This window comes from Eucyclogobius newberryi, unplaced genomic scaffold (genome assembly GCF_026437365.1).
Source record: "Eucyclogobius newberryi isolate DKJ021-1_F unplaced genomic scaffold, fEucNew1.0.hap1 SCAF_6, whole genome shotgun sequence".
Lineage (NCBI taxonomy): Eukaryota > Metazoa > Chordata > Actinopteri > Gobiiformes > Gobiidae > Eucyclogobius > Eucyclogobius newberryi.
In genome coordinates, this window is record NW_027316278.1 from 3,054,333 (window position 1) to 3,081,726 (window position 27,394).

Below are 27,394 nucleotides of genomic sequence, written 5' to 3' on the forward strand. Positions count from 1 at the left end.
TCTTAATATAATAAATACTTCACTCGAAAGTGGCTATGTTCCACAGTCCTTCAAACATGCAGTCATTAAACCTCTTCTGAAAAAGCCTACTCTAGATCCCGACCTATTGGTAAACTACAGACCTATTTCAAATCTTCCCTTCGTCTCTAAAATCCTTGAAAAAGTTGTAGTAAAACAGCTTTGTCGCCACCTGCAGGACAATAACTTAGTTGAAGTTTTCCAGTCAGGGTTCAGAGCCCACCACAGCAGGGTTCAGAGCCCACCACAGCAGGGTTCAGAGCCCACCACAGCACTGAAACTGCACTAGTTAAAGTCACAAATGATTTGTTATTAGCCGCTGACGATGGACTGGTCTCAATCCTGGTTCTGTTGGACCTCAGCGCAGCGTTTGACACCATCGACCACAACATTCTACTGCAGAGGTTAGAATGTGATGTAGGTGTTGGAGGAACAGCCCTCAGCTGGTTTAAATCCTATTTATCTGATAGGTTCCAATTTGTTAATGTAAACCAGAGCTCCTCACCAAGCTCTAAAGTAATTTACGGTGTGCCACAGGGTTCGGTACTCGGTCCAATTCTGTTTACTCTTTATATGCTGCCGTTAGGTCACATGATCAGGTCACATGGCATTAACTTCCACTGCTCTGCAGACGACACTCAGCTGTATTTATCAATGAAACCTGATCAGAGCGATCAAGTAGACAGACTTAGTACTTGTGTGAAGGAGATAAAAACCTGGATGACACTTAACTACCTGCTTCTTAACCCTGAAAAAACTGAGGTCATTGTGCTTGGCCCTAAGCATCTACGAGACGCTCTATCTGAGCAGATAGTCACACTGGACAATGTCAGTGTAGCCTCCAGTTCTACTGTAAGAAACCTTGGAGTCTTATTTGACCAGGAGCTCTCATTTAAAGCTCATATAAATCAAGCTTGTAAAACAGCCTATTTCCATTTGCGCAACAAGAGCCAAAATCAGAAGAATCCTGCCTAAAAGTGATGCCGAAAAACTTATCCATGCATTTGTAACGACTAGATTAGACTACTGTAACTCCCTGCTTGCAGCGTGTCCTAAAAGCTCCATAAAAAGCTTTCAACTGGTTCAAAATGCAGCAGCAAGATTACTAACAGGAACAAAAAGAAGAGAGCACATTACGCCAGTGCTGAAGTCTCTTCACTGGCTCCCCGTCGAGTCTAGAATCAAATTCAAAATTCTACTCTTGACCTACAAAGCCATAAATGACATGGCCCCATCCTACCTCAAAGATGCTATAGAACCATATCATCCAAACAGAGCTCTTCGCTCTCAGAATGCCGGCCTTCTGGTGGTGCCAAGAGTCTCTAAAAGTACTGTAGGAGGTAGAGCGTTTAGCTACCAAGCTCCTGTGTTATGGAATCAGCTCCCGACCCATGTTAAATATGCTGACACAGTCTCTTCATTTAAGTCCAGGCTTAAAACGTTCCTCTTCGAAATCGCTTATGGTCAGACTAGTTGAGAACAGAAACATAAACCCACAGCTTCAGCTACGCTGCCCTAGGAGTAACTGTGCTGGGGGAAGTATGACAGCTTGAGCACTATCCTCTTCTTCTGACTACTTATGCTATCAAACAATATTTATTTTTTGATTCCACTTGCAAACTGTTCACCGCAATCTTTTCTTTCTCTCACTCCTGAGGACCTGTGGACCCAGATGCCCCTCCCCTGGTGAAGTGGTCCCTGCCCCGTGTGGACGGTCCCTCATCTGCCTGAAGAGTGGGTCCAGCTCCAGTCTCCTTGTGTCCGTCTGTCCGTCTGTGAGAGTCGGATCTCTCCTTCACTGGAACTTCTCCAGGTTTCTACGCTTTTTTCCCAAAGAGGTTTTTTTGTAGTTTTTCCTGGCCGAGAAGGAGAGTCTAAGGACAGAGGACCCTGGGACATCGTCCCTCGCCACCACAGACATTGTCTGACTTCATCGCCACCACAGACATTGTTGATTCATTTCTCCCTGTGGCCCTCAGAGGCAACTGTTGTTGTGATTTTGGGCCTTACAAAAATAAATTGATTTGATTTGATTTGACACACTGTCTTCTCTCTCTGTCTTCATGTTCTTTAATTAAAAAAAAGAAAACGTTTTAATTAAAAAAAAAACACTGAATTGGAATCTGTTAAGATTGAATATATATATATACATATATATATATGTATATATATATATATATGTATATGTATATGCTCTGTTACCATAACTCCTCAGGTCAGTCAGTAGGAAACAGCTCCACCTGGTGGTGAAGTGCAGCACGTGACTTTACATTTCTTCAGTAAAACATAATTTACTTTAATTCGGGTTAAAAACTGTTGCAGGAAAAACAGTTTTTAGACTTTTTAGATGTTTTATTATTTAGTCATTATTGTTTTGTTTTAAATGACAACTTATTATTTTAACATCAGGAAAAAGAAGAAAAAAACTAAACCAGGTCTAAACCAGGACTAAACCAGGACTAAACCAGGTCTAAACCAGGTCTAAACCAGGACTAAACCAGGACTAAACCAGGTCTAAACCAGGACTAAACCAGGTCTAAACCAGGACTAAACCAGGACTAAACCAGGTCTAAACCAGGTCTAAACCAGGACTAAACCAGGACTAAACCAGGACTAAACCAGGTCTAAACCAGGACTAAACCAGGTCTAAACCAGGTCTAAACCAGGACTAAACCAGGACTAAACCAGGTCTAAACCAGGTCTAAACCAGGACTAAACCAGGACTAAACCAGGTCTAAACCAGGTCTAAACCAGGACTAAACCAGGACTAAACCAGGACTAAACCAGGTCTAAACCAGGTCTAAACCAGGACTAAACCAGGTCTAAACCAGGACTAAACCAGGACTAAACCAGGACTAAACCAGGACTAAACCAGGACTAAACCAGGTCTGTGTGGTGAGTAACAGGAGGTCATGTGATCAGAACACATGGAGCAGATTTAAATAGAAACAGAGTCAGAGTTGAAAACAAACAGGAACGAGCCAGGTGAGTACTTCTGATACTACTGTATACTTCTGATACTACTGTATACTTCTGATACTTCTGATACTACTGTATACTTCTGATACTACTGTATACTTCTGATACTACTGTATACTTCTGATACTTCTGATACTACTGTATACTTCTGATACTACTGTATACTTCTGATACTACTGTATACTTCTGATACTTCTGATACTACTGTATACTTCTGATACTACTGTATACTTCTGATACTACTGTATACTTCTGATACTACTGAATACTACTAAATACTACTGAATACAACTGAATACTACTGAATACTGCCTGTTTCGTTTGTGAGGGGACATTGTATTCAAACAGTTTTTTAGAAAGTGTTTCTCATGTTTTTTCGTCCGTTACATGTTTGAGCTGAAGGTCAAATACTCAGATACTGTGATATCACGGCTGTAAAGTTTTGTTCTACTGCAGTTTATATTCACGACGAGTGTCACAGGTTTATTTCTGGAAACAAATCATGAGGATGTGAAGAAGACGAGGCTCAGAGTTTATTCAACCAACAAATGAACAAAATGATTTCATCTTCACAAAGTCCTCGACCTCAGAACCTTTGTCACACTCTCACCTCACGTATTCTGAGTATTCTGAGTATTCTGAGTACTTCACTTTGAGCTGGTTTAACCCTTCGTTCAGACCCGTGACCTCCTGATGAGAAATACTCCTGAGAAGGTCAAATATAAACACAATCCAACATCGTAGAAACTCAGTCGTTTCATCTGAACAAAACGTCATTTTCAATCTGAGAATCAGGAGCGGGAACTCAGATATTTGTCCTGCTCAGAGAAACTAACTCTCTTTGTTACATCAGTCCTTCAATGGGCATCAGCCTCATATTGTCCCTGTCACTCTCTCTCCTCCTGTGACTGACGACATCATGAGATCCCTGTTTATTTTACACCAGGAAACACAAGACACAAACTGAGAGCCACATAGTGAGACTAAAGAGCCACATAGTGAGACTAAAGAGCCACATAGTGAGACTAAAGAGCCACATAGTGAGACTAAAGAGCCACATAGTGGGACTAAAGAGAGCCACATAGTGAGACTAAAGAGCCACATAGTGAGACTAAAGAGCCACATAGTGAGACTAAAGAGCCACATAGTGAGACTAAAGAGCCACATAGTGGGACTAAAGAGAGCCACATAGTGAGACTAAAGAGCCACATAGTGAGACTAAAGAGCCACATAGTGAGACTAAAGAGCCACATAGTGAGACTAAAGAGCCACATAGTGAAACTAAAGAGCCACATAGTGAGACTAAAGAGCCACATAGTGAGACTAAAGAGCCACATAGTGAGACTAAAGAGCCACATAGTGGGACTAAAGAGAGCCACATAGTGAGACTAAAGAGCCACATAGTGAGACTAAAGAGCCACATAGTGAGACTAAAGAGCCACATAGTGAGACTAAAGAGCCACATAGTGAGACTAAAGAGCCACATAGTGAGACTAAAGAGCCACATAGTGAGACTAAAGAGCCACATAGTGGGACTAAAGAGCCACATAGTGAGACTAAAGAGCCACATAGTGAGACTAAAGAGCCACATAGTGGGACTAAAGAGCCACATAGTGGGACTAAAGAGCCACTGCAGCAGAGGCTCTCTCACACGTCAGACACTAGAGTTCAGGACCACAGAGCGTCGTGCAGCTTCATCTTAAAGACACAAAACACTGGATCAAAGACAGAAGATTCTGAGCAGGACAAAAGATGAAGAGAAAGACTTAAAGAGACAAACTGTTCAAAAAGAGAGAGAGAATCCTCTTTAAAGTGACCTGAAGGTTCAACCTTCTGGTCGTATATAACAGTGTGTTGAAACCCTGGAGCGGCTGATCATTTCCACAGGAGGAGAGAGAGTGACAGGGACAATAGGAGGCTGATGGCCCATTAAAGGACTGATGGGAAGCTAGAGGCTAATTTGTTAGAAAACAAAGAGGGTTAGTTTCTGGTGAAACCAATAACACCCTTTATAAGGAGGTTCCGCTCAGTGGGCGGGGCCTACCCAGAGTAGGATAAATATCTGAGTTCCCAGTCCTGACTCTTGGATGAAAGTTGATACAACTGGATCAACTACTTTCACTTTACAGTTTGACCCGTGAAGTTAATCCTCTAAATTCTCTGTCAAAGGTGGAAAAGTTCCGTGCTGCAGCTTTAGTTGTGTTCTCAGGAGCCATGGGCGTGGAGCGGAGGCGGGACGCGCCGGTGTACGACCTGTCCGTCGTCAGAGGCCTGTGGGAGGGGCGAGCGAAGAAGCAGAAGGAGAGGGAGAAGAGAGAGAGGGAGCGGAGAGACCAGAGCGCCCTCGCCAGGTCAGACACGGAACTGCAAACCACCGCTACGTCCCGGTTTAACACGGCCGCGCCGAGAGACGGGTCAAATGCAACAAATGAACAACTACAGCAAAATCAGAAACAAACTCACTGTGACAGTTACGTTTTTCTCAAATGTTTTCTGCTTATGTAAAAAACCTTTTGTGAATGTGTTTTAATGATGTAAATTAGTTTTGTCCTTTTTGGCCACCGTAGTTTTCCACACCCGACAGTTTAGACCGTCGTCAGAGGGTCACATGACACGCCCACTGGATGGTAAACCGGGACGAAGGGGCCTTTTTACTCACACACACCTGCAGGTGGCGCTGTCACAACGACAGGAAACACTGAAGGGTCTAAACTGTCGCATGTGGAAAACAAACTCTGAATAAAAGGAACGCGTCGGTGTAAATGGAGATCACAGCTGCGACCGTGACACAGAGCTGACTCGTCCCAAGTGTCGGTGACAGTTTGTCTCCTCGTGTTCCTCAGACGCAGTACAACGTGTCAGAAACTCGATCCGTTCCAAAAATCCCCCGGCTGCTCAGAGTACTCAGAGTACTGCGACGCATGAAGTATTTATGAGGATATGAGTAATGTTTACTGCCCCATGTGCTACTGCCACCACAGACCCACTTAGACCCACTTAGACCCACTTAGACCCACTTAGACCCACTTAGACTCACTTAGACCCGGTTAGACCCAGTTAGACCCAGTTAGACCCGATTAGACCCGGTTAGACCCAGTTAGACCCACTTAGACCCGATTAGACCCGGTTAGACCCGATTAGACCCGGTTAGACCCAGTTAGACCCACTTAGACCCGATTAGACCCGGTTAGACCCGATTAGACCCGGTTAGACCCAGTTAGACCCGGTTAGACCCACTTAGACCCGGTTAGACCCGGTTAGACCCAGTTAGACCCGGTTAGACCCACTTAGACCCGATTAGACCCGGTTAGACCCAGTTAGACCCGGTTAGACCCACTTAGACTCACTTAGACCCATTTAGACCCGGTTAGACCCGGTTTGACCCAGTTAGACCCGGTTAGACCCAGTTAGATCCGGTTAGACCCACTTAGACCCGGTTAGACCCAGTTAGACCCGGTTAGACCCACTTAGACCCGGTTTGACCCAGTTAGACCCGGTTAGACCCGGTTAGACCCAGTTAGACCCGGTTAGACCCGGTTAGACCCAGTTAGACCCGGTTAGACCCGGGTCATTTCTGTTTTTCCTGGTTCAGTCCTGGTTTAGTTTTGCTTTAGTTTAAGGTTATTTTATACTTTAAACAGTGGGATTTGTTTGACTGTCTGACGTTGGCCAGAGGCGGAGCATCAGAGGAGGAGGAGAGTCTGAGGAGGAGGAGAGTCTGAGGAGGAGAGTCTGAGGAGGAGAGTCTGAGGAGGAGGAGAGTCTGAGGGGGAGGAGAGTCTGAGGAGGAGGAGAGTCTGAGGAGGAGGAGAGTCTGAGGAGGAGAGTCTGAGGAGGAGGAGAGTCTGAGGGGGAGGAGAGTCTGAGGAGGAGGAGAGTCTGAGGGGGAGGAGAGTCTGAGGAGGAGAGTCTGAGGAGGAGGAGAGTCTGAGGGGGAGAGTCTGAGGAGGAGGAGAGTCTGAGGGGGAGGAGAGTCTGAGGAGGAGGAGAGTCAGAGGAGGAGAGTCTGAGGAGGAGGAGAGTCTGAGGGGGAGGAGAGTCTGAGGAGGAGGAGAGTCTGAGGGGGAGGAGAGTCTGAGGAGGAGGAGAGTCTGAGGGGGAGGAGAGTCTGAGGAGGCGGAGCTTCTGCTGCTGAGGCGTGTCTTTGTGCAGGATCGATCAGCAGTGGCAGCACAGGATCTACTGCAAAACCCTGAAGAGAGACGAGAGGAACGAGCTGCACCGATATCTGGAGAGGTCCCCCACCCACCAGGACAACCGCCCCGGCACAGGTACGGCCCCCACCCACCAGGACAACCGCCCCGGCACAGGTACGGCCCCCCCACCCACCAGGACAACCGCCCCGGCACAGGTACTGCCCCCACCCACCAGGACAACCGCCCCGGCACAGGTACGGCCCCCCCACCCACCAGGACAACCGCCCCGGCACAGGTACGGCCCCCCCACCCACCAGGACAACCGCCCCGGCACAGGTACTGCCCCCACCCACCAGGACAACCGCCCCGGCACAGGTACGGCCCCCCCCACCCACCAGGACAACCGCCCCGGCACAGGTACTGCCCCCACCCACCAGGACAACCGCCCCGGCACAGGTACGGCCCCCCCCACCCACCAGGACAACCGCCCCGGCACAGGTACTGCCCCCCCACCCACCAGGACAACCGCCCCGGCACAGGTACTGCCCCCCCACCCACCAGGACAACCGCCCCGGCACAGGTACTGCCCCCACCCACCAGGACAACCGCCCCGGCATAGGTACTGCCCCCCCACCCACCAGGACAACCGCCCCGGCACAGGTACTGCCCCCCCCACCCACCAGGACAACCGCCCCGGTCAGAGGTCAGAGGTCAGGTTCATGGGTCATGTCTCTGTGATCACTGCTTCTGTCCACATGAAACACAAACAGCACAAATAAACTAAAGTCACATTATTAGTTCATCTTCAGAAAGTGGAGAAAGAACTTAAAGAGACGAGATTCACACAAGAAGCTTCAAGGAAATTGTACAATTCCTGATTAAAAGTCGTTCTAAAAGAGCAATATTTCTGTGATGGAACAGAATGAAGATCTCACACTGAACTTCAGTTTATGTCACTAAAAACATCCACATATAAACGTACACAGAAGCTTCACAGACCAATGGGATTCACAGATGTCATGATTATTGTTATTATACGTTTGTGAAATGGAAGAAGAAACATTTGCCTCGTCCTTCTCCTTTTCAGAATTGTTTATTAGAAGTATCACGTTCTTTACTGAAATCATGAATAAGTTTGTCCTTAAATGTGTCTTTGTTATTCCTGAAATGCAAGAAACTTTTCAAATATCAGAATAAACTTGTGTCTTTCAGGAGCAGAAGGTCCGAACGTCCCTCAGAACGAAGCCGATCCTGAAACGCTCATCTTCAAACTGGAGGGAGACAAGTGGCTGGTGAGGGACCTTTAACCTCCATCGACTGGACTGTGCCTCATAGAGACTATCTCTGTCCTGAATGTGGTTTATTCACCTCAATTATGTCCAAAAGAACGGAACAAATCCTCCCAAACTGAAGACACAAAGACACAAGACGACATAAGACCATCTTTACACACAATGAGACACACACAAGAGGACATAAGACCATCTTTACACACAATGAGACACACACAAGACGACATAAGACCATCTTTACACACAATGAGACACACACAAGAGGACATAAGACCATCTTTACACACAATGAGACACACACAAGAGGACATAAGACCATCTTTACACACAATGAGACACACACAAGACGACATAAGACCATCTTTACACACAATGAGACACACACAAGACGACATAAGACCATCTTTACACACAATGAGACACACACAAGAGGACATAAGACCATCTTTACACACAATGAGACACACACAAGACGACATAAGACCATCTTTACACACAATGAGACACACACAAGAGGACATAAGACCATCTTTACACACAATGAGACACACACAAGACGACATAAGACCATCTTTACACACAATGAGACACACACAAGACGACATAAGACCATCTTTACACACAATGAGACACACACAAGACGACATAAGACCATCTTTACACACAATGAGACACACACAAGACGACATAAGACCATCTTTACACACAATGAGACACACACAAGACGACATAAGACCATCTTTACACACAATGAGACACACACAAACGCAACTAAACAAAGATGGAAGAATAAGTCTGGACCTTATTTATTTAAAGTCTTAACCAAATGTAAAATAGATGCATCTCTTTACGATTGTCCAACATCAAGAATCAAAATGAACGGCCACTTGACAGATCCGCAGGCTTTGGAACGAGGGGTGAGACAGGGCTGTGCCTGGTCCCCCCTCTTGTTTGTTTCGTACACGATCCTGGTGTTTCAAGAGATGCTTCTCTGTGCAGTGTTTCCCTAAAGAGCTGCAGTGGATGACGTACCTGAAGCAGTGGTCCGTGTCCCACACTCGGATCCAGAGACTTCCAGAGTACTTGGACCAGTTCTCCAAACTCACGGTCCTGGACTTGGCCAAAAACCAGTTCTGCGAGATCCCGCCCGAGATCGGTGAGTCCAGGTCCAGGCACTTTAAACCTGTTCTAGTCCTGGTTCAGTCCTGGTTTAGTCCTGGTTTAGTCCTGGTTTAGTCCTGGTTTAGTCCTGGTTTAATCCTGGTTTAGTCCTGGTTTAGTCCTGGTTTAGTCCTGGTTCAGTCCTGGTTTAGTCCTGGTTTAGTCCTGGTTTAGTCCTGGTTTACTCCTGGTTTACTCCTGGTTTACTCCTGGTTTACTCCTGGTTTACTCCTGGTTTAGACCTGGTTCAGTCCTGGTTTAGTCTTGGTTTACTCCTGGTTTTACATTTCAGAAAGAAACAATACCTTCTCTGTTGGAGGAGGTTTGTTCAAAGCTGACAAACCGTCAGGCAAGATATCATAAATGTGCTCAAAAACATGAAAGTGTAAGTACATAAACTTCTCTCAAACGTGAAGTCAAAGTATAATGCAAAGTAAAGAACAAAAACTGAAAACATTTGGCCAGTTTGTCCCAGTTTTATCCCTTTGTGTAAAGTTTATAATTGTACTTCCTGGTTGGACGTGAGCACAGATATGACATGAGGTGATTCCACAGCTGTTACCATAGCAACCAGACTGTAAACAAGAGCCAAACTCCACATAAACAACACAACAGTTCTGATCTGACACAATAAGATAAGATAAGATAAGATATTCCTTTATTGTCCCACATGGGGAAATTTCATTGGTGCAACGCAGGTAGATACAGAGGTAGATCCAGAAGAACAGATCACTTATAGGAAGTCTGAAAAACACTTTCAGTAGAAGATCTCCTATAAATAAATAAAAACTCCCATAGACAAATAAATAAATACATAAATACCATTGCATGTGATCACGACAGTAATTGCACATGAATATGTGTCACGACAGCACATAGATTGCACATGAATTCCAACAGCAATTGCACATATGACAGAATTGCACATCAGTATTAGGTTAGGTCAGTATTGCGAGTGTTCAGGACTAACAGTGTTTGTTATAAAGTCTGACAGCAGCAGGAAGGAAAGACCTACGGAACCTTTCCTTCACACATCGAGGGTGGATCTGTCTCTCACTGAAGCTGCTCTCCAGAGCGGACAGAGTGTCCTGCAGGGGGTGACACTCATGGTCCAGCATAGATGTGAATCTAGCCAGGACCCTCCTGTCCCCCACCTCCTGCACCGAGTCCAGAGCACAGCCCAGGACGGAGCTGGACTTCTTGATGACTCTGTCCAGCCTCTTCCTCTACCTCTCTGTGATGCTGCTGCTCCAGCAGGCCACACCTGCAGGAGCTGATGCCACCACAGAGTCGTAGAAGGTCTTCAGGAGCGGCCCTGTCACTCCAAAAGACCTGAGTCTCCTCAGGAGGTAGAGCCGACTCTAGCTCTTCCTGTACAGTGCGTCTGTGTTATGAGTCCAGTCCAGTTTGTGGTTCAGATGAACACCAGGTACTTGTATGAGTCCACTCTCTCAATGTCCCTTCCCTGGATGTTCACTGTGAGGGGGCAGTGGGGTGGCGTCTGCGGAAATCCACCAGCATCTCCTTGGTCTTCCCCGCGTTGATGAGGAGGTGGTTCCGCTGACACCAGTCCACAAAGTCCTGCGCCAGTCCTCTGTACTCCGCGTCATCGTCGTCCGTGATGAGTCCGATGATGGCAGAGTCGTCAGAACTTCTGCAGGACACAGCTGTCCGTGTCATGTCTGAAGTCTGCAGTGAAAAGGGTGAAGAGAAAGGGCGCGAGGACAGTGCCCTGGGGCGCCCCCACACTGCAGGTCCGAGTGTCAGACACACAGTTCCGGGCTCTCACAAACTGGGGTCGGTCTGTGAGGTAGTCCAGGATCCACTCTGCCAGGTCATACTCCACACCAGCCGTCTCCAGCTTGTCCCTCAGGAGCAGCGGCTGGATGGTGTTGAAGGCGCTGGAAAGATCGAAGAACAGGATCCTCACAGAGCTGCCAGGCTTTTCCAGGTGAGAGAGAGAGCGGTGCAGCAGGGAGATGACGGCGTCCTCCACTCCGATGCCAGACCGATATGCAAACTGCAGCGGGTCCATGGCTGAGCTCACGGTGGAGCGGAGGTGGTCCAGGACCAGCCGCTCCAGCGTCTTCATCAGGTGGGACGTGAGAGCCACTGGCCTGAAGCTGTTGAGGTCTTTGGGGCGCGGTGTCTTAGGCACAGGTACCAGACAGGAGGTCTTCCAGACCTGTGGTACCACCCTCAGCTTCAGGCTCATGTTGAAGACATGCTCCATAACTCCACACAGTTCATCTGCACAGGACTTAAGGAGCCTGGGGCTGATGCCATCAGGTCCTGCTACCTTCCTCACTTTAATCCTCTTCAGCTCACTCCTCACCTGTGCTGTTGTGACAGTCAGTGGTTGGCAGGGGGACCGTGTGCTGGGGGGATGGGTGAGTCCAGGCGAAGTGGGGAGCCGATGGTCCGGGGCAGATAAGCGAAGAGGAACAGATGCAGGGCATTGTCCAGCTGTGGAAGAGGGAGCATGCAGCTGTGCAGGGGGAGGGGCGGGTGACCGATCAAACCTCAAGAAGTGAGCATTTAAATCATTCACCCACTGTAGATCCCCCTCTGTCTGGGCAGGGGGGATTTTGAAGCCCGAGATGGTTTTCAGGCTCCTCCACACTCCCTGAATGTTCTTTTGCTGCAGCTGCTCCTCCATCCTCCTCTTGTAGCCGGCCTCAGCCTGCCTGATCTTCCTCCTCAGCTCCTTCTGCACAGTCCTCAGCTCCTCCTTGTTCCCTGACCTGAAGGCTCTCTTCTTCTCCTTCAGCAGAGCCTTCAGTTCACAGTTAATCCATGGCTTGTTGTTTGGAAAACACCGCACCGTCCGGGAGGGAACAATGTTCTCAAAACAGAAGTTGATGTAGTCCGTGATGCACTCTGTGATGGTGTTGATGTCCTCCCCATGTGGGCCATAGAGTTCAGTCCAGACAGTGGTGCTGAAGCAGTCCCTCAGAGCCTCCTCGTTCTCAGCAGACCACCTCCTCACCACACGGGACACCACAGGCTGCCTGCGCACGATGGGTTCATACACAGGCCTCAGATGTACAAGGTTGTGGTCCGAGCTGCCCAGGGGAGGGAGGGGGGAAGAGGAATAAGCCTCCTTGGTGTTGGCAAAAAACAAGTCCAGTTTTTTATTGTCTCTGGTGGGGCAGGTAACATACTGGTGTATGTTGGTAGAACAGAAGAGGGAGAAGCGTGGTTAAAGTCGCCAGAGACGAGGAAGAGAGCCTGTGGATGCTGTGTTTCACAAGCATCTTCAGCATTGGCAGACGGGGCCACATAGACTGCCATCAAAAATGCGATCAAAATCACAATAAGACCATAAAACACCTTTATTTAGTCCAACCATGGTCTAAACTGTCTCTGTGTCGCACACTGATGACATCACACTGATGACGTCACACTGATGACATCACAGAGGGTTCAGCTCCACTTCCTGTTGTTTTACACTCTCTCTCCACCTCTGCTTGTGTCCATGGGCCGCTGTGTTTGCAGCTTTCATTGGTTGATGATGGTAAATGGATTGATGAAGGGCGTGTCTCTGCAGGAAAGCTGCTGTCGCTGAAGGAGCTGAACCTGAGCTTCAATCGTCTGATGAAAGTGCCTCCGGAGCTGGGCATGTGCCAGGAGCTGGAGAGGCTCGAGTTCTCCGGGAACCGACTCTGTGAGCTGCCCTTCGAGGTGAGCCAGGTGCCATACCGCGCACCTGTGCCAGGTGCCCTCCCGCCCTCCCGCGCCCCTGTGCCAGGTGCCCTCCCGCGCCCCAGTGCCAGGTGCCCTCCCATGCGCCTGTGCCAGGTGCCCTCCCACGCGCCTGTGAGCCAGTTAATTGAAATTTTTATGGAAATTCCATTCAAATTAATGGAATTTGGAATCCCTGGAGAGGTCGACGCCCAGAGCATTCTGATGTCATCAGTTCCACAGGAGGAGAGAGAGTGACAGGGACAATAGGAGGCTGATGGCCCATTAAAGGACTACTCAGAGTAGGTTAAATAGCTGAGTTCCTGGTCTTGGTCGCAGATTGAGAATGACTCTCGGATGAGAGTCAAAACGTCCAAATGATACAACTGAATCTTTTCTACAACACAACTAAAAAAATAAAAAATAATTCAAAGTGGTGCATTTTTCAACTCAAGGCTTAAAGACACTAATAATGATTATTTTATCATGTTTTCAGTTGCTTTTGCCTGACACAAAAACACACCTCCACATCTTTGGTCAAAAGTGACTCAGATGAGGTTAAATATAAATAGTGGCCTAAGCTGCAGCACTTGTGCCAGGCTTTGTGCTGAACGTCACTCTCATGTTCCTGTAAAAGCCATAAAACCTCTTAAACAGATGATTGTTCCAGTTTCCTGTTTGTTGCAGCTGAGCTCCTTAAAGCGGCTCCACCTGCTGGACGTGTCAGAGAACTGCCTCCAGTCTGTGCCGGTCTGTGTCCTGAGAATGGACTCACTGAAGACTCTGGACCTGAGCAACAACCAGCTCCGAGAACTGCCCGAGGACATGGACCGGTGAGAGACCCAGAGACCAGGCTTGGGCCGGGTTTAGACCCAGCTTAGACCCAGAGACGACGGGGTTTAGACCGAGCACAGGCAGAGGGAAAAACAGACATCCAACAAAAAAGTTAAAGCACAAAATGGTCGACAGAAAAGTCCCAAAAAATGTGTCCATTTCCAAATTAAAGGAATAATAGAGGATTTTTTGCCAATTTGAGAACTCAAGCAACTGTTAGTTTTTTAAAGTGCACATGCGCACCCCCCCCTCACACACACTTACCTCATGTGGAAGCACTCCAACAGCCCCGCCTCTACACGTGTGTCATTAGCTCGATGGATCGCATCATCCCTCGTCTTCTCAGATTTACATCTCTTCTGAGCTCTGAGTCTTTCTCTGTGTCATGTTTGAAACTGAAGAAACTCACTAAACACACATCGGCATATCAACCACACATGTGAAACCAGGGAAACGTGCTGCTATGGGAACCAGGCTGCAGGTGTGCAGGAGCACGCAGGGAATGATTGACATGTGAATGAACTACTTGGCTGTCCACCAGGAGATGAGACTCAGATTTGGCGCCAAAAAATCCTCTATTATTCATTTAAGTCTGAATGTAATTGTTTCCATTTGCCTGATGTCTGTCCCTATCTCCAGTCCCTATATCTAGTCCAGTCCTTGATCGTTGGTGATGTTTGTATCATCCATTGGCCAAAAGTATCCATGTATTGTGTCCATGGCAGGAGTTTTGAGGCCCAAGTTCATAGTTCTAAAGTTCAGGGGTAAATGTCTGTAACAGTCGTAGAGCTTTGTGAACTTCAGTCACACATTTGTGAGCGGCAGGACAGAACACGTGACAGTGTTTGCTCTCTCTGTCCCTCTGACTGTTCTGACTGTTCTGACTGTTTGTTCTTGCAGCCTGGAGAACCTGGTTTCTCTCTTCATCCATAAGAACAGCATGTCGTACCTGCCCCAGAGTTTGACCAACGTCACTGGCCTGAGCATGATCATCGTGAGCGGAGACGAGCTCAACTGCATCCCCACGCGCCTCTGCAGCAACCCCGACATCAAGTACGACAAATACTGCAAATAATTCAAATACTTCTTGCTGCACAGACATTTTTTGAGCTGTTTTTAAGTCCATAAATCAAACAAGCTCGCTTTGTTTAACCACTTTGTAATTCCATTTAATGCCCGTAGATGGAGCCCAAAGGCAGGTAGGTGGAGTCAAAGAGCAGGGGGGAGGAGTCACAGTGGAGGGGGCGGGAGTCACAGTGCAGGGGGTGGAGTCATGGAGCATGGGGCGGGAGTCACAGAACAGGGGGTGGAGTCTTCTTCTTTTATGGCGTTTTATGGCGGCTGGTATCTAAGTGTTACATTACCGCCAGACTTATAGAGCAGGGGGAGGAGTCACAGAGAAGGGGCGGAGTCACAGAATAAAAATAGCCAAAGGAAACTCAGGTGCGGCGTTCATGTGGAGTCGACCAATCACAGCCCGAGAGTCACAGCCGCAGACGAAGTCCATTTGAACGTCGTCGATACAAAAAACTTCAGAATAAATCGTTCAGTTGGATTCTCGTCTCTGATTGGTCAAAGAGTCATCTTCTTCTGGCACTTTGCCCGGTCCGGAGCAGGTTCTGAGTTCAGGGCCTGTTGCCGTGGAGATCTGCCCTGATAGAAAGTGATTCAGATGTGTAGTAGACAAGACCACACGCTCTAAAAAAGAACTCGAAAGGACTGAGACCCGCCAGCCCCGCCCACATTCTGTCCGAGTGCGTAAGGGGCTGGACCCACGAGTCAGAGCCAATGAAATCGTCGGTCATCCATTTACCGACCAATCCCAGTCGAGGTTTGAACGCGTCACACTGCGATACGGAAGTAGCTCTTTTCACCCGCGTTCCAAAACATTCAAGATGGCGGACCCGGCTCGTGACCCGGCTCGTAACCCGGTTGTGCGGTTATACGAAGGGCGTCATGGCGATTCAGGAGACATTTTCTGCGCTCGGGGACGGATAACGCAAAACATGCCTGTATGTGGGCGGGTCTGGTCAGTATGTGGGCGGGTCTGGTCAGCGGGTCTGGTCAGTATGTGGGCGGGTCTGGTCAGCGGGTCTGGTCAGTATGTGGGCGGGTCTGGTCAGTATGTGGGCGGGTCTGGTCAGCGGGTCTGGTCAGTATGTGGGCGGGTCTGGTCAGCGGGTCTGGTCAGTATGTGGGCGGGTCTGGTCAGCGGGTCTGGTCAGTATGTGGGCGGGTCTGGTCAGCGGGTCTGGTCAGTATGTGGGCGGGTCTGGTCAGTATGTGGGCGGGTCTGGTCAGCGGGTCTGGTCAGTATGTGGGCGGGTCTGGTCAGGGGACAAAGACCTGGCTGACCCTCTGCTCCAGCGTGGTGTCCAGGCCTCAGGTTCTGACCCTGTGTGTGTCGCTCAGGTTCATCCGTCTGTACGACTCACCGACGCTGCAGCAGAAGCAGAAGAAGGAGGAGGAGCAGAGGAGGAGAGAGGAGCAGAGGAGGAGCTGGAGAGGAGCAGAGGAGCAGCAGAGAGACAGCTCCGAGAAGGAGTTCATCCAGGCCTACGTCAGCACGCTCACACACCGAGGTACTGCGCCAAATACTACTACTGCTACTACTACTGCTGCTACTACTACTACTACTACTACTACTACTACTACTACTACTACTACTACTACTACTACTACTACTACTACTACTACTACTACTACTACTACTACTACTACTACTACTACTACTACTACTACTACTACTACACGTTTAAGATTCTTCCATCTTTGTTTAGTTGTGTTTGTGTGTCTCATTGTGTGTAAAGATGGTCTTATGTCAAATCAAATCAAATCAATTTATTTTTGTAAGGCCCAAAATCACAACAACAGTTGCCTCTGAGGGCCACAGGGAGAAATGAATCAACAATGTCTGTGGTGGCGATGAAGTCAGACAATGTCTGTGGTGGCGAGGGACGATGTCCCAGGGTCCTCTGTCCTTAGACTCTCCTTCTCGGCCAGGAAAAACTACAAAAAAAAAAATGTCCTCTTGTGTGTGTCTCATTGTGTGTAAAGATGGTCTTATGTCGTCTTGTGTCTTTGTGTCTTCAGTTTGGGAGGATTTGTTCCGTTCTTTTGGACATAATTGAGGTGAATAAACGGCACATTCAGAAGAGAAATAGTCTCTATGAGGCACAGTCCAGTCGCTCCTTCAGGGACATGACGACTTCTGTCACACGAGGGGGGGAGGAGCTTCACACGAGGAGGGGAGGAGCTTCACAGGAGGAGGGGAGGAGCTTCACACGAGGAGGGGAGGAGTTTCACACGAGGAGGGGAGGAGTTTCACAGGAGGAGGGGAGGAGCTTCACACGAGGAGGGGAGGAGTTTCACACGAGGAGGGGAGGAGTTTCACATGAGGAGGGGAGGAGCTTCACACGAGGAGGGGAGGAGTTTCACACAAGGAGGGGAGGAGTTTCACACCAGGGGGGAGGAGCTTTAGTCTCTTAATTGCACTTTGAATTTCAGAAGTTGTTGTTTGATCTTCAGTTATGTCGGTTTAAATTGTGAGAGTCTAAAATAAGATTGTGTTTTTCTTGTGACGGCTGCGAAAAACAACCTTTGACCTGTTTTGTCCTTCAGAGTCTGTACCGTACTCCACCACCAAGATCTCCATCTCCTGCCAGCTCTGAGGAGGAGGAGGAGAGGAGGAGGAGGATGAAGAGGAGAGGAGGAGGAGGAGGAGGAGGAGGAGAGGATGAAGAGGAGGATGAAGAGGAGAGGAGGAGGAGGAGAGGATGAAGAGGAGAGGAGGAGGAGGAGAGGATGAAGAGGAGGATGAAGAGGAGGATGAAGAGGAGGAGGAGGAGAGGATGAAGAGGAGGAGGAGGAGGAGGAGGAAGAGGAGGAGAGGAGGAGGAGGAGAGACTTTAGTGGTTTTGCACATGTTTCCGGCGCTTGAACCTTAGACTTCCTGCGTCTTTCAAAGTGTCGACTCTTTGATTGACAGTTGCAGACACATTTCTGCAGATGGACTTTAGAGCTTTTGTGTGAAACGTTGTCATGGAAACAACAGTTTTGAGTGAGACATTCTGTAGCGTTGGAGCTTTGTTTGCATTCCAGATGGTTTAGACTTTAGGATTTTGTAAGAGTTCCTGATGCTGCGTGGGGGCGGGGCAGAAGGCGGGGCTAAGACAGAGGGCGGGGCGAAGACAGAGGGCGGGGCTAAGGCAGAGCGCGGGGCTAAGGCAGAGGGCGGGGCTAAGGCAGAGGGCGGGGCGAAGACAGAGGGCGGGGCTAAGGCAGAGGGCGGGGCTAAGGCAGAGGGCGGGGCGAAGACAGAGGGCGGGGCTAAGACAGAGGGCGGGGCTAAGACAGAGGGCGGGGCTAAGGCAGAGGGCGGGGCTAAGGCAGAGGGCGGGGCTAAGGCAGAGGGCGGGGCTAAGGCAGAGGGCGGGGCAAAGGAAGTTCAAATGGGAGAAGCAGTGTCAGTAAGTTATTTGTTTTACGAACTTTATTCCAGAAATGCAGTAACTCAGTACGAGCTGTAAACATGGACCGGCCTCCTGCTGGTGCCAGAGTCAGGACTAAACATGGACCGGCCTCCTGCTGGTGCCAGAGTCAGGACTAAACATGGAGCGGCCTCCTGCTGGTGCCCAGAGTCAGGACTAAACATGGACCGGCCTCCTGCTGGTGCCAGAGTCAGGACTAAACATGGACCGGCCTCCTGCTGGTGCCAGAGTCAGGACTAAACATGGACCGGCCTCCTGCTGGTGCCAGAGTCAGGACTAAACATGGAGCGGCCTCCTGCTGGTGCCAGAGTCAGGACTAAACATGGAGCGGCCTCCTGCTGGTGCCAGAGTCAGCACTAAACATGGACCGGCCTCCTGCTGGTGCCAGAGTCAGCACTAAACATGGACCGGCCTCCTGCTGGTGCCAGAGTCAGGACTAAACATGGACCGGCCTCCTGCTGGTGCCAGAGTCAGGACTAAACATGGACCGGCCTCCTGCTGGTGCCAGAGTCAGCACTAAACATGGACCGGCCTCCTGCTGGTGCCAGAGTCAGGACTAAACATGGACCGGCCTCCTGCTGGTGCCAGAGTCAGGACTAAACATGGACCGGCCTCCTGCTGGTGCCAGAGTCAGGACTAAACATGGACCGGCCTCCTGCTGGTGCCAGAGTCAGGACTAAACATGGACCGGCCTCCTGCTGGTGTCAGAGTCAGGACTAAACATGGACCGGCCTCCTGCTGGTGCCAGAGTCAGGACTAAACATGGACCGGCCTCCTGCTGGTGCCAGAGTCAGGACTAAACATGGACCGGCCTCCTGCTGGTGCCAGAGTCAGGACTAAACATGGAGCGGCCTCCTGCTGGTGCCAGAGTCAGGACTAAACATGGACCGGCCTCCTGCTGGTGCCAGAGTCAGCACTAAACATGGAGCGGCCTCCTGCTGGTGCCAGAGTCAGGACTAAACATGGACCGGCCTCCTGCTGGTGCCAGAGTCAGGACTAAACATGGACCGGCCTCCTGCTGGTGCCAGAGTCAGGACTAAACATGGACCGGCCTCCTGCTGGTGTCAGAGTCAGGACTAAACATGGACCGGCCTCCTGCTGGTGCCAGAGTCAGGACTAAACATGGACCGGCCTCCTGCTGGTGCCAGAGTCAGGACTAAACATGGACCGGCCTCCTGCTGGTGCCAGAGTCAGGACTAAACATGGAGCGGCCTCCTGCTGGTGCCAGAGTCAGGACTAAACATGGACCGGCCTCCTGCTGGTGCCAGAGTCAGGACTAAACATGGACCGGCCTCCTGCTGGTGCCAGAGTCAGGACTAAACATGGACCGGCCTCCTGCTGGTGCCAGAGTCAGGACTAAACATGGACCGGCCTCCTGCTGGTGCCAGAGTCAGGACTAAACATGGACCGGCCTCCTGCTGGTGCCAGAGTCAGGACTAAACATGGACCGGCCTCCTGCTGGTGTCAGAGTCAGGACTAAACATGGACCGGCCTCCTGCTGGTGCCAGAGTCAGGACTAAACATGGACCGGCCTCCTGCTGGTGCCAGAGTCAGGACTAAACATGGACCGGCCTCCTGCTGGTGCCAGAGTCAGGACTAAACATGGACCGGCCTCCTGCTGGTGCCAGAGTCAGGACTAAACATGGACCGGCCTCCTGCTGGTGCCAGAGTCAGGACTAAACATGGAGCGGCCTCCTGCTGGTGCCAGAGTCAGGACTAAACATGGAGCGGCCTCCTGCTGGTGCCAGAGTCAGGACTAAACATGGAGCGGCCTCCTGCTGGTGCCAGAGTCAGGACTAAACATGGAGCGGCCTCCTGCTGGTGCCAGAGTCAGGATTAAACATGGAGCGGCCTCCTGCTGGTGCCAGAGTCAGGACTAAACATGGAGCGGCCTCCTGCTGGTGCCAGAGTCAGGACTAAACATGGACCGGCCTCCTGCTGGTGCTGAGTCAGGACTAAACATGGAGCGGCCTCCTGCTGGTGCCAGAGTCAGGACTAAACATGGACCGGCCTCCTGCTGGTGTCAGAGTCAGGACTAAACATGGACCGGCCTCCTGCTGGTGCCAGAGTCAGGACTAAACATGGACCGGCCTCCTGCTGGTGCCAGAGTCAGGACTCCTGCTGGTGTCTGTAGGCTTCATTGAAAGGAAAGTGCAGAGTGAAATGGGGATGAGAGTTGGGAATGGAACTCACAACCCTGCAGCCGGGTGCACCTGGAGCCCCAGTACATGTGCTGTGACTTAACCCCTCCACCACCGGGGGCAGCGAAGGCATTTCATCTACAATTCATCCATTTTAATCACTTTTTAGTGTAATTATTTATGCTTTTATCTTTGTGATTCATATTGTAATTTGAATGTTTTTAATTTGAGTTACTTTGGTATAAACTTTGCTCCACAAATAAATCTTGTCTTGATGAAACGTCTCAGTTCCTGGACTCAAACGTCTCGTTCTGTCTCGGGTCAAAGTCACTTAAGGAAAAATAGTCTTTTTAGAAATGCATATGCCACTCAGCTCCTCCTTCCACCAAGAGGCCGCCTCCCATCAACCCTCAACAGCTCCGCCTCTACACATGTTTGGTCATTAGCTCCGCCTCTACACATGTTTGTTCATTAGCTCCGCCTCTACACATGTTTGTTCATTAGCTCCGCCTCTACACATGTTTGTTCATTAGCTCCGCCTCTACACATGTTTGTTCATTAGCTCCGCCTCTACACATGTTTGTTCATTAGCTCCGCCTCTACACATGTTCGTTCATTAGCTCCGCCTCTACACATGTTTGTTCATTAGCTCCGCCTCTACACATGTTTGTTCATTAGCTCCGCCTCTACACATGTTTGTTCATTAGCTCCGCCTCTACACATGTTTGTTCATTAGCTCCGCCTCTACACATGTTTGGTCATTAGCTCCGCCTCTACACATGTTTGTTCATTAGCTCCGCCTCTACACATGTTTGGTCATTAGCTCCGCCTCTACAGATGTTCGTACATTAAAACGACACAACCACACATGTTGCCATGGAAACGTGCTGCTATGGGAGCTAGGCTGCAGGTGTGCAGCAGCACACAGGGAATGACTGACATGTGGAAGAACTACTCTGTCCACCAGGAGGAGACAAAAATCCTATTTTTTTCTTTTTAATCGTAAATGAAGGATTCAGAGTCTGAAATCATGAAACGCTCCAGATGTGGGGCTGGACTGAGTGTTAGTGTAATAAGCCGTTTACAGTGTAATAAGCCTGTTAGTGTAATAAGCCTGTTACAGTGTAATAAGCCTTTTACAGTGTAATAAGCCTGTTAGTGTAATAAGCCTGTTAGTGTAATAAGCCGTTTACAGTGTAATAAGCCGTTTACAGTGTAATAAGCCGTTTAGTGTTATTACTTTAATAAGTATGTTAAATAGTTTTTACAAAACTACAGCTCAAAATCAAAGAATCCAGAATGATTCAGACACTAAAGAGCGCGAGGCGACATTAACCAAACCACACCATGTCCTTTAACACGTTTGACCTGATGCTCAGGTCATTACTGTGAAACCAACAAGAGGCTGAACATGTGACCTCGTGAGGACATGTGGGCGTGGCCTCTCGCAGCAGCTCAGCCCGTCACAAGTACTCAGAGTACTTAAGTACTTTCAGAACTTAAAGTATTGACCGTTTAAAGAATAAGTGAATATCACACAAGGTCAAGGCAACGCTTTATTTAGACTCAAAGAAAACCGCTTGGACTCAACAGAACGATTCTAGCGCGTCACGAACGTATCATGATGATAGAATATAAAAAGGGGCGGGCTTGGGGCAGGGGCGTCCAATAGGGATGCAGGATGGGGTGACGGGCAGGCAGCTGTCCGCGGCGGCTCAGAGCTGACCGCAGTCTGCGATCACCATCTTCTTGCTGGTTTTGCCGGACTGAGAGCCGTACGCCTCCATCTTGTCCACCACGTCCAGGCCCTCCACCACCGAGCCGAACACCACGTGCTTCCCGTCCAGCCTGCAGGGGGCGCAAAGAAGGGTCAACTACAGGCCCAACTACAGGTCAGACAACGTCCAGAGGTTTGGCACAAGTCAAATTGTCCAGACGCTTTAAACCGTCATAAACAGATTAAATTAAAGGTTTCATGGTTTGAACTCCAAACAAAAAAAACACGTTTGCAAAATCTGAAATTTGAAAAGAGGATTCGCCTCGAGGTTTTTCAAATATTATAATCCAGAAACGACAAGCGTCAAGTCAAAGAACTTGATCCGTTTTTAAATTTCTAGCTTTATTGTCGAGACCGTGAGCTCCAACGTCCTTCACTTCAGACGGAGCCAAGAGGACGTTCAAACCACTCCAATGGTCAGGGACGAGCGGCCCGAGCGGTCGGTACGGCGCGCTCGGGGCTAATCTTCACGGCGACCGAACGTTGCCCCCGCGCCCTCGTTGCCCCCCCCCCGCGCCCTCGTTGCCCCCCCCCCCCCCCCGCGCCCTCGTTGCCCCCCCCGCGCCCTCGTTGCCCCCCCCGCGCCCTTGAGTTCCCGTGGCGTTCGTACCAGGCGGTCTTTACGGTGCAGATGAAGAACTGGGAGCCGTTGGTGTTGGGGCCGGCGTTGGCCATGGACAGGATCCCGGAGCCCGTGTGCTTCAGCGTGAAGTTCTCGTCCGCAAACTTGTTCCCGTAGATGGACTTTCCTCCGGTTCCGTTGTGGTTTGTGAAGTCGCCGCCCTGGAAACCACAAGAACACGTTCAAAAGTGCACATGTGCGGCGTTATGCCACGGCTCCGGGCCAGGTCTGTGGAGGTGGCGCGCTGGTTCGTACCTGGCACATGAACTCTTTGATGACGCGGTGGAAGACGCAGCCTTTGTAGCCGAAGCCCTTCTCGCCGGTGCAGAGGGCGCGGAAGTTCTCCGCCGTCTTTGGGACGACATCAGAGCGAAGCTGGAACCACACGAAGGATTAGAGTTTAGAACGCTCTGAGGAGGAGGGGCCGCAGCACCAGAGGGGCCGCAGCACCAGGCGCCCTCTAGTGGCCGTCAGACGCCTCTGGACTGACCACATCGCAGAGCTGCATTCGCGTCACGGAAACAGCAGGTGTCTCCAGATCAACGATGCATTTGATTGGGGTCAAAGGTCAGATGTGGACACTTGGTTAACGTGAGGCGTTTGCACGTCTCACCTAGTGATGTCACAGAGTGAACTCAGACTTGACTGTTTAAAGTCCTAGTCCTGGACCACCTCCGCTCCACCGTGAGCTCAGCCATGGACCCGCTGCAGTTTGCATATCGGTCTGGCATCGGAGTGGAGGACGCCGTCATCTCCCTGCTGCACCGCTCTCTCTCTCACCTGGAGAAGCCTGGCAGCTCTGTGAGGATCCTGTTCTTCGATCTTTCCAGCGCCTTCAACACCATCCAGCCGCTGCTCCTGAGGGACAAGCTGGAGACGGCTGGTGTGGAGTATGACCTGGCAGAGTGGATCCTGGACTACCTCACGGACCGACCCCAGTTTGTGAGAGCCCGGAACTGTGTGTCTGACACTCGGACCTGCAGTGTGGGGGCGCCCCAGGGCACTGTCCTCGCGCCCTTTCTCTTCACCCTTTACACTGCAGACTTCAGACATGACACGGACAGCTGTGTCCTGCAGAAGTTCTCTGACGACTCTGCCATCATCGGACTCATCACGGACGACGATGACGCGGAGTACAGAGGACTGGAGCAGGACTTTGTGGACTGGTGTCAGCGGAACCACCTCCTCATCAACGCGGGGAAGACCAAGGAGATGGTGGTGGATTTCCGCAGACGCCACGCCCCCCTCACCAGTGAACATCCAGGGACGGGACATTGAGAGAGTGACTCATACAAGTACCTGGGTGTTCATCTGAACCACAAACTGGACTGGACTCATAACACAGACGCACTGTACAGGAAGAGCCAGAGTCGGCTCTACCTCCTGAGGAGACTCAGGTCTTTTGGAGTGACAGGGCCACTCCTGAAGACCTTCTACGACTCTGTGGTGGCATCAGCTCCTGTAGGTGTGGTCTGCTGGAGCAGCAGCATCACAGAGAGGGAGAGGAAGAGGCTGGACAGAGTCATCAAGAAGTCCAGCTCCGTCCTGGGCTGTGCTCTGGACTCGGTGCAGGAGGTGGGGGACAGGAGGGTCCTGGCTAAATTCACATCTATGCTGGACCATGAGTCTCACCCCCTGCAGGACACTCTGTCCCCTGCAGGACACTCTGTCCACTCTGGAGAGCAGCTTCAGTGAGAGACTGATCCACCCTCGCTGTGTGAAGGAAAGGTTCCGTAGGTCTTTCCTTCCTGCTGCTGTCAGACTTTATAACAAAAACTGTTAGTCCTGAACACTCGCAATACTGACCTAACCTAATACTGATGTGCAATTCTGTCATATGTGCAATTGCTGTTGGAATTCATGTGCAATTCATGTGCTGTCGTGACACATATTCATGTGCAATTACTGTCATGACACATGCAATGGTATTTATGTATTTATTTATTTATTTGTCTATGGGAGTTTTTATTTATTTATAGGAGATCTTCTGCTGAAAGTGTTTTTCAGACTTCCTATAAGTGATCTGTTCTTCTGGATCTACCTCTGGATCTACCTGCGTTGCAACAATGAAATTTCCCCATGTGGGACAATAAAGGAATATCTTATCTTATCTTAAAGCCTGAGGGGCCCAGCTCAGAACGTATGTTTGCATGTTCTGAGTGTGCAGGCTCAGATTAGGCCCTCAGGCTTAAGCGAGGCCGGGGCCCATTCAATTTACCAAACACCGTGTCAGAGGCCCTGAAATGTGGGACAGCAGCTGTCCAGGGGCCCGCCCAGTAAGGACAGTTGGCCCCTGAGCCATCATCTGAACCCAGCAGGTGCAGAGCCTCCAGGAGGGAGGGGCCCAGCACAGCCTCCAGGAGGGAGGGAGGGGCCCCGCAGAGCCTCCAGGAGGGAGGGAGGGGCCCCGCAGAGCCTCCATGTTTACACACAAACCTCTACAGCTTTGTGACGTCAGTACGCTGCTCATTCAGTCTCATCACGTGACGAAACAAATGTCATAAAACTGCGGTCTGTGCGGCTCCTGCGCATGCGCAGTGTCCATGTCTCACACGAACAGGATCAAAGTTCAAAGTCTATGAAACAAACACGTCATTTCAGGTCAAAGGGTTCGACACGAGCCGCGCTGTGACGTCAGCGCGGCTCCGGGACTGCGGGAAACGGCGCGTTAAACTTTAACGTGAGCTCATGTCACGTGTTCTCCGGTGCGTAATGGCGGCGGGACCGGGCCCGTGCGTCCGCGTCACGGACAGAGCCTCCTCCCGGGCCCCGGAGGAAGAGACACACCCGAACCGGCCCGATCATCACCGGGAACACGCGGCCCGGTTTGCGCGCGAACAAAGAGCCGCGTTAACGTGAAGCTTAAAGACGCTTTTACAAACCAGGACATGGAAATAAACACGTTAAACCGACGCGTTTGAACTGAAACTGTTTTAACGCCATAAACCAAAGATTAAAAAAGGCCAAATCTAAACTAAAGCGGGATAAATGAAATAACCCGGTTTAAAATGGAGGCGGATCATAAAGTCTAAAGCATTAAACTTTAATAAATGATTAAACCCGGAGCTGAAGACGCGATTAGAACCAAACTGCAGACAAACAGTGGATAAAACAGAACAAACAGTGGATTAAACAGAACAAACAGTGGATAAAACAGAAGTGTGATTATTCCGCAGAGATAAAATCCACGTCATGAGCGCGTTTATGTTTAAAGACTTTAATCTGCGACAGACAGTGACGCAAATGAACCAGACACGGAGCTTTGCACCGGGCACGTTTACGGTGAACCGACCACCGCGTCTAACGACCGTTCCGCTACACAGCGATGACGTAATTCCCCGTTACTCAAAAGCGTCGCGTTAAAGCGGTGAACACGTGCCACCGTCACGCAGCGGCGCAAAACCCGCATCCACGCAGGCTTTCCGCGGGGCTCCCGGTGCTGGGGCCCCGGTGCTGGGGCCCCGGTGCTCTCCGCGAGGCTCCCGGTGCTGGGGCCCCGGTGCTCTCCACGAGGCTCCCGGTGCTGGGGCCCCGGTGCTCTCCGCCGCATTATGGCGGAAGCGGCGCGTTTGAATGAAAAGCACGGTTACCTCCATCACGATGCGGCCGAGCGGCGCGCCGTCGGCCGTCACGTCGAAGAAAACTCTCGGGAGGCTCATTTTGCTGCGGGTTTGCGACGAAAAGCGCGTGAGTTTTTCCCGGCGGCAGAACACGGACACTGCGGAGCCACAACGGACCGAAAAGATGGAGGAATGTGCTTAATTTGATATAAAGCGCCGGTGGGTGTTTTTTTGTGTCGAGAAGAACCAATCACGGGCCGCGCGGTGTTGGATTGACACGGGGCTTGGCCAATCAGAAACCAGGATCGTCCTCTCTAGTTTACGGCGCGTCGTGAGTGGCGGAAACGCGGAGATGGTGCGTTCGGTTTTGTCACCGGGGCGATCCGCGCGCGGGAGACGCAGATGGAAGCGCAGCGAACACCGCCCCGCGCGGTTGCACCGGCGCGTTCGACGGAGAGCTCACGCAGACCGCGCTACGGGTGACGGACGGCGGCGCGGGCCAATGGGAGCCGCGCGCTGCTCCGGGGAGGTGGGCGGGGCTTCGGGACAAGAGGGGGAAAGAGCAAAAGACCCGCATTAGAGGCGCGGTCACGAGGGATGCGTGGTGCGCGGTCACGAGGCCGGGCAGGGCGCGGCTGCAGAAGAGGAAAGTTTGAGCAAAGTGTGGCCCGAGGGCGAGAGAGGGCCGCGGCCGGAGAGC

At 50.5% G+C, this 27,394-nt stretch overlaps 2 protein-coding genes across 4 annotated transcripts; one reads left to right on the forward strand and one right to left on the reverse strand.

Moving 5' to 3' along the window:
- The first annotated feature begins 2,913 nt into the window (after window positions 1-2,913).
- On the forward strand, window positions 2,914-17,841 carry lrrc2 (leucine rich repeat containing 2). 3 transcript variants are annotated; one of them, XM_072433433.1, is made up of 11 exons: window positions 2,914-3,003; window positions 5,207-5,348; window positions 7,150-7,233; window positions 7,388-7,428; window positions 8,346-8,425; window positions 9,425-9,581; window positions 13,137-13,270; window positions 13,958-14,103; window positions 15,005-15,157; window positions 16,517-16,686; window positions 17,726-17,841. In XM_072433433.1, the coding sequence occupies exons 2-11, from the start codon at window positions 5,212-5,214 to the stop codon at window positions 17,773-17,775; spliced, it is 1,152 nt and encodes a 383-aa protein (XP_072289534.1). In that variant the 5' UTR covers window positions 2,914-3,003; window positions 5,207-5,211; the 3' UTR covers window positions 17,776-17,841. The 3 variants fall into 3 exon arrangements, with proteins under 3 accessions (XP_072289534.1, XP_072289532.1, XP_072289535.1); XM_072433431.1 differs by lacking the exon at window positions 7,388-7,428 and adding an exon at window positions 7,753-7,793; XM_072433434.1 differs by lacking the exon at window positions 7,388-7,428 and having other exon boundaries at window positions 7,150-7,268.
- A 4,432-nt stretch (window positions 17,842-22,273) lies between these two features.
- Window positions 22,274-26,909, reverse strand: ppiaa (peptidylprolyl isomerase Aa (cyclophilin A)). Its single transcript, XM_072433437.1, has 4 exons — window positions 26,725-26,909; window positions 23,390-23,509; window positions 23,123-23,295; window positions 22,274-22,583 (listed from the first exon to the last, which is right to left on the reverse strand). The coding sequence occupies exons 1-4, from the start codon at window positions 26,791-26,793 to the stop codon at window positions 22,451-22,453; spliced, it is 495 nt and encodes a 164-aa protein (XP_072289538.1). The 5' UTR covers window positions 26,794-26,909; the 3' UTR covers window positions 22,274-22,450.
- Window positions 26,910-27,394: the final 485 nt, after the last annotated feature.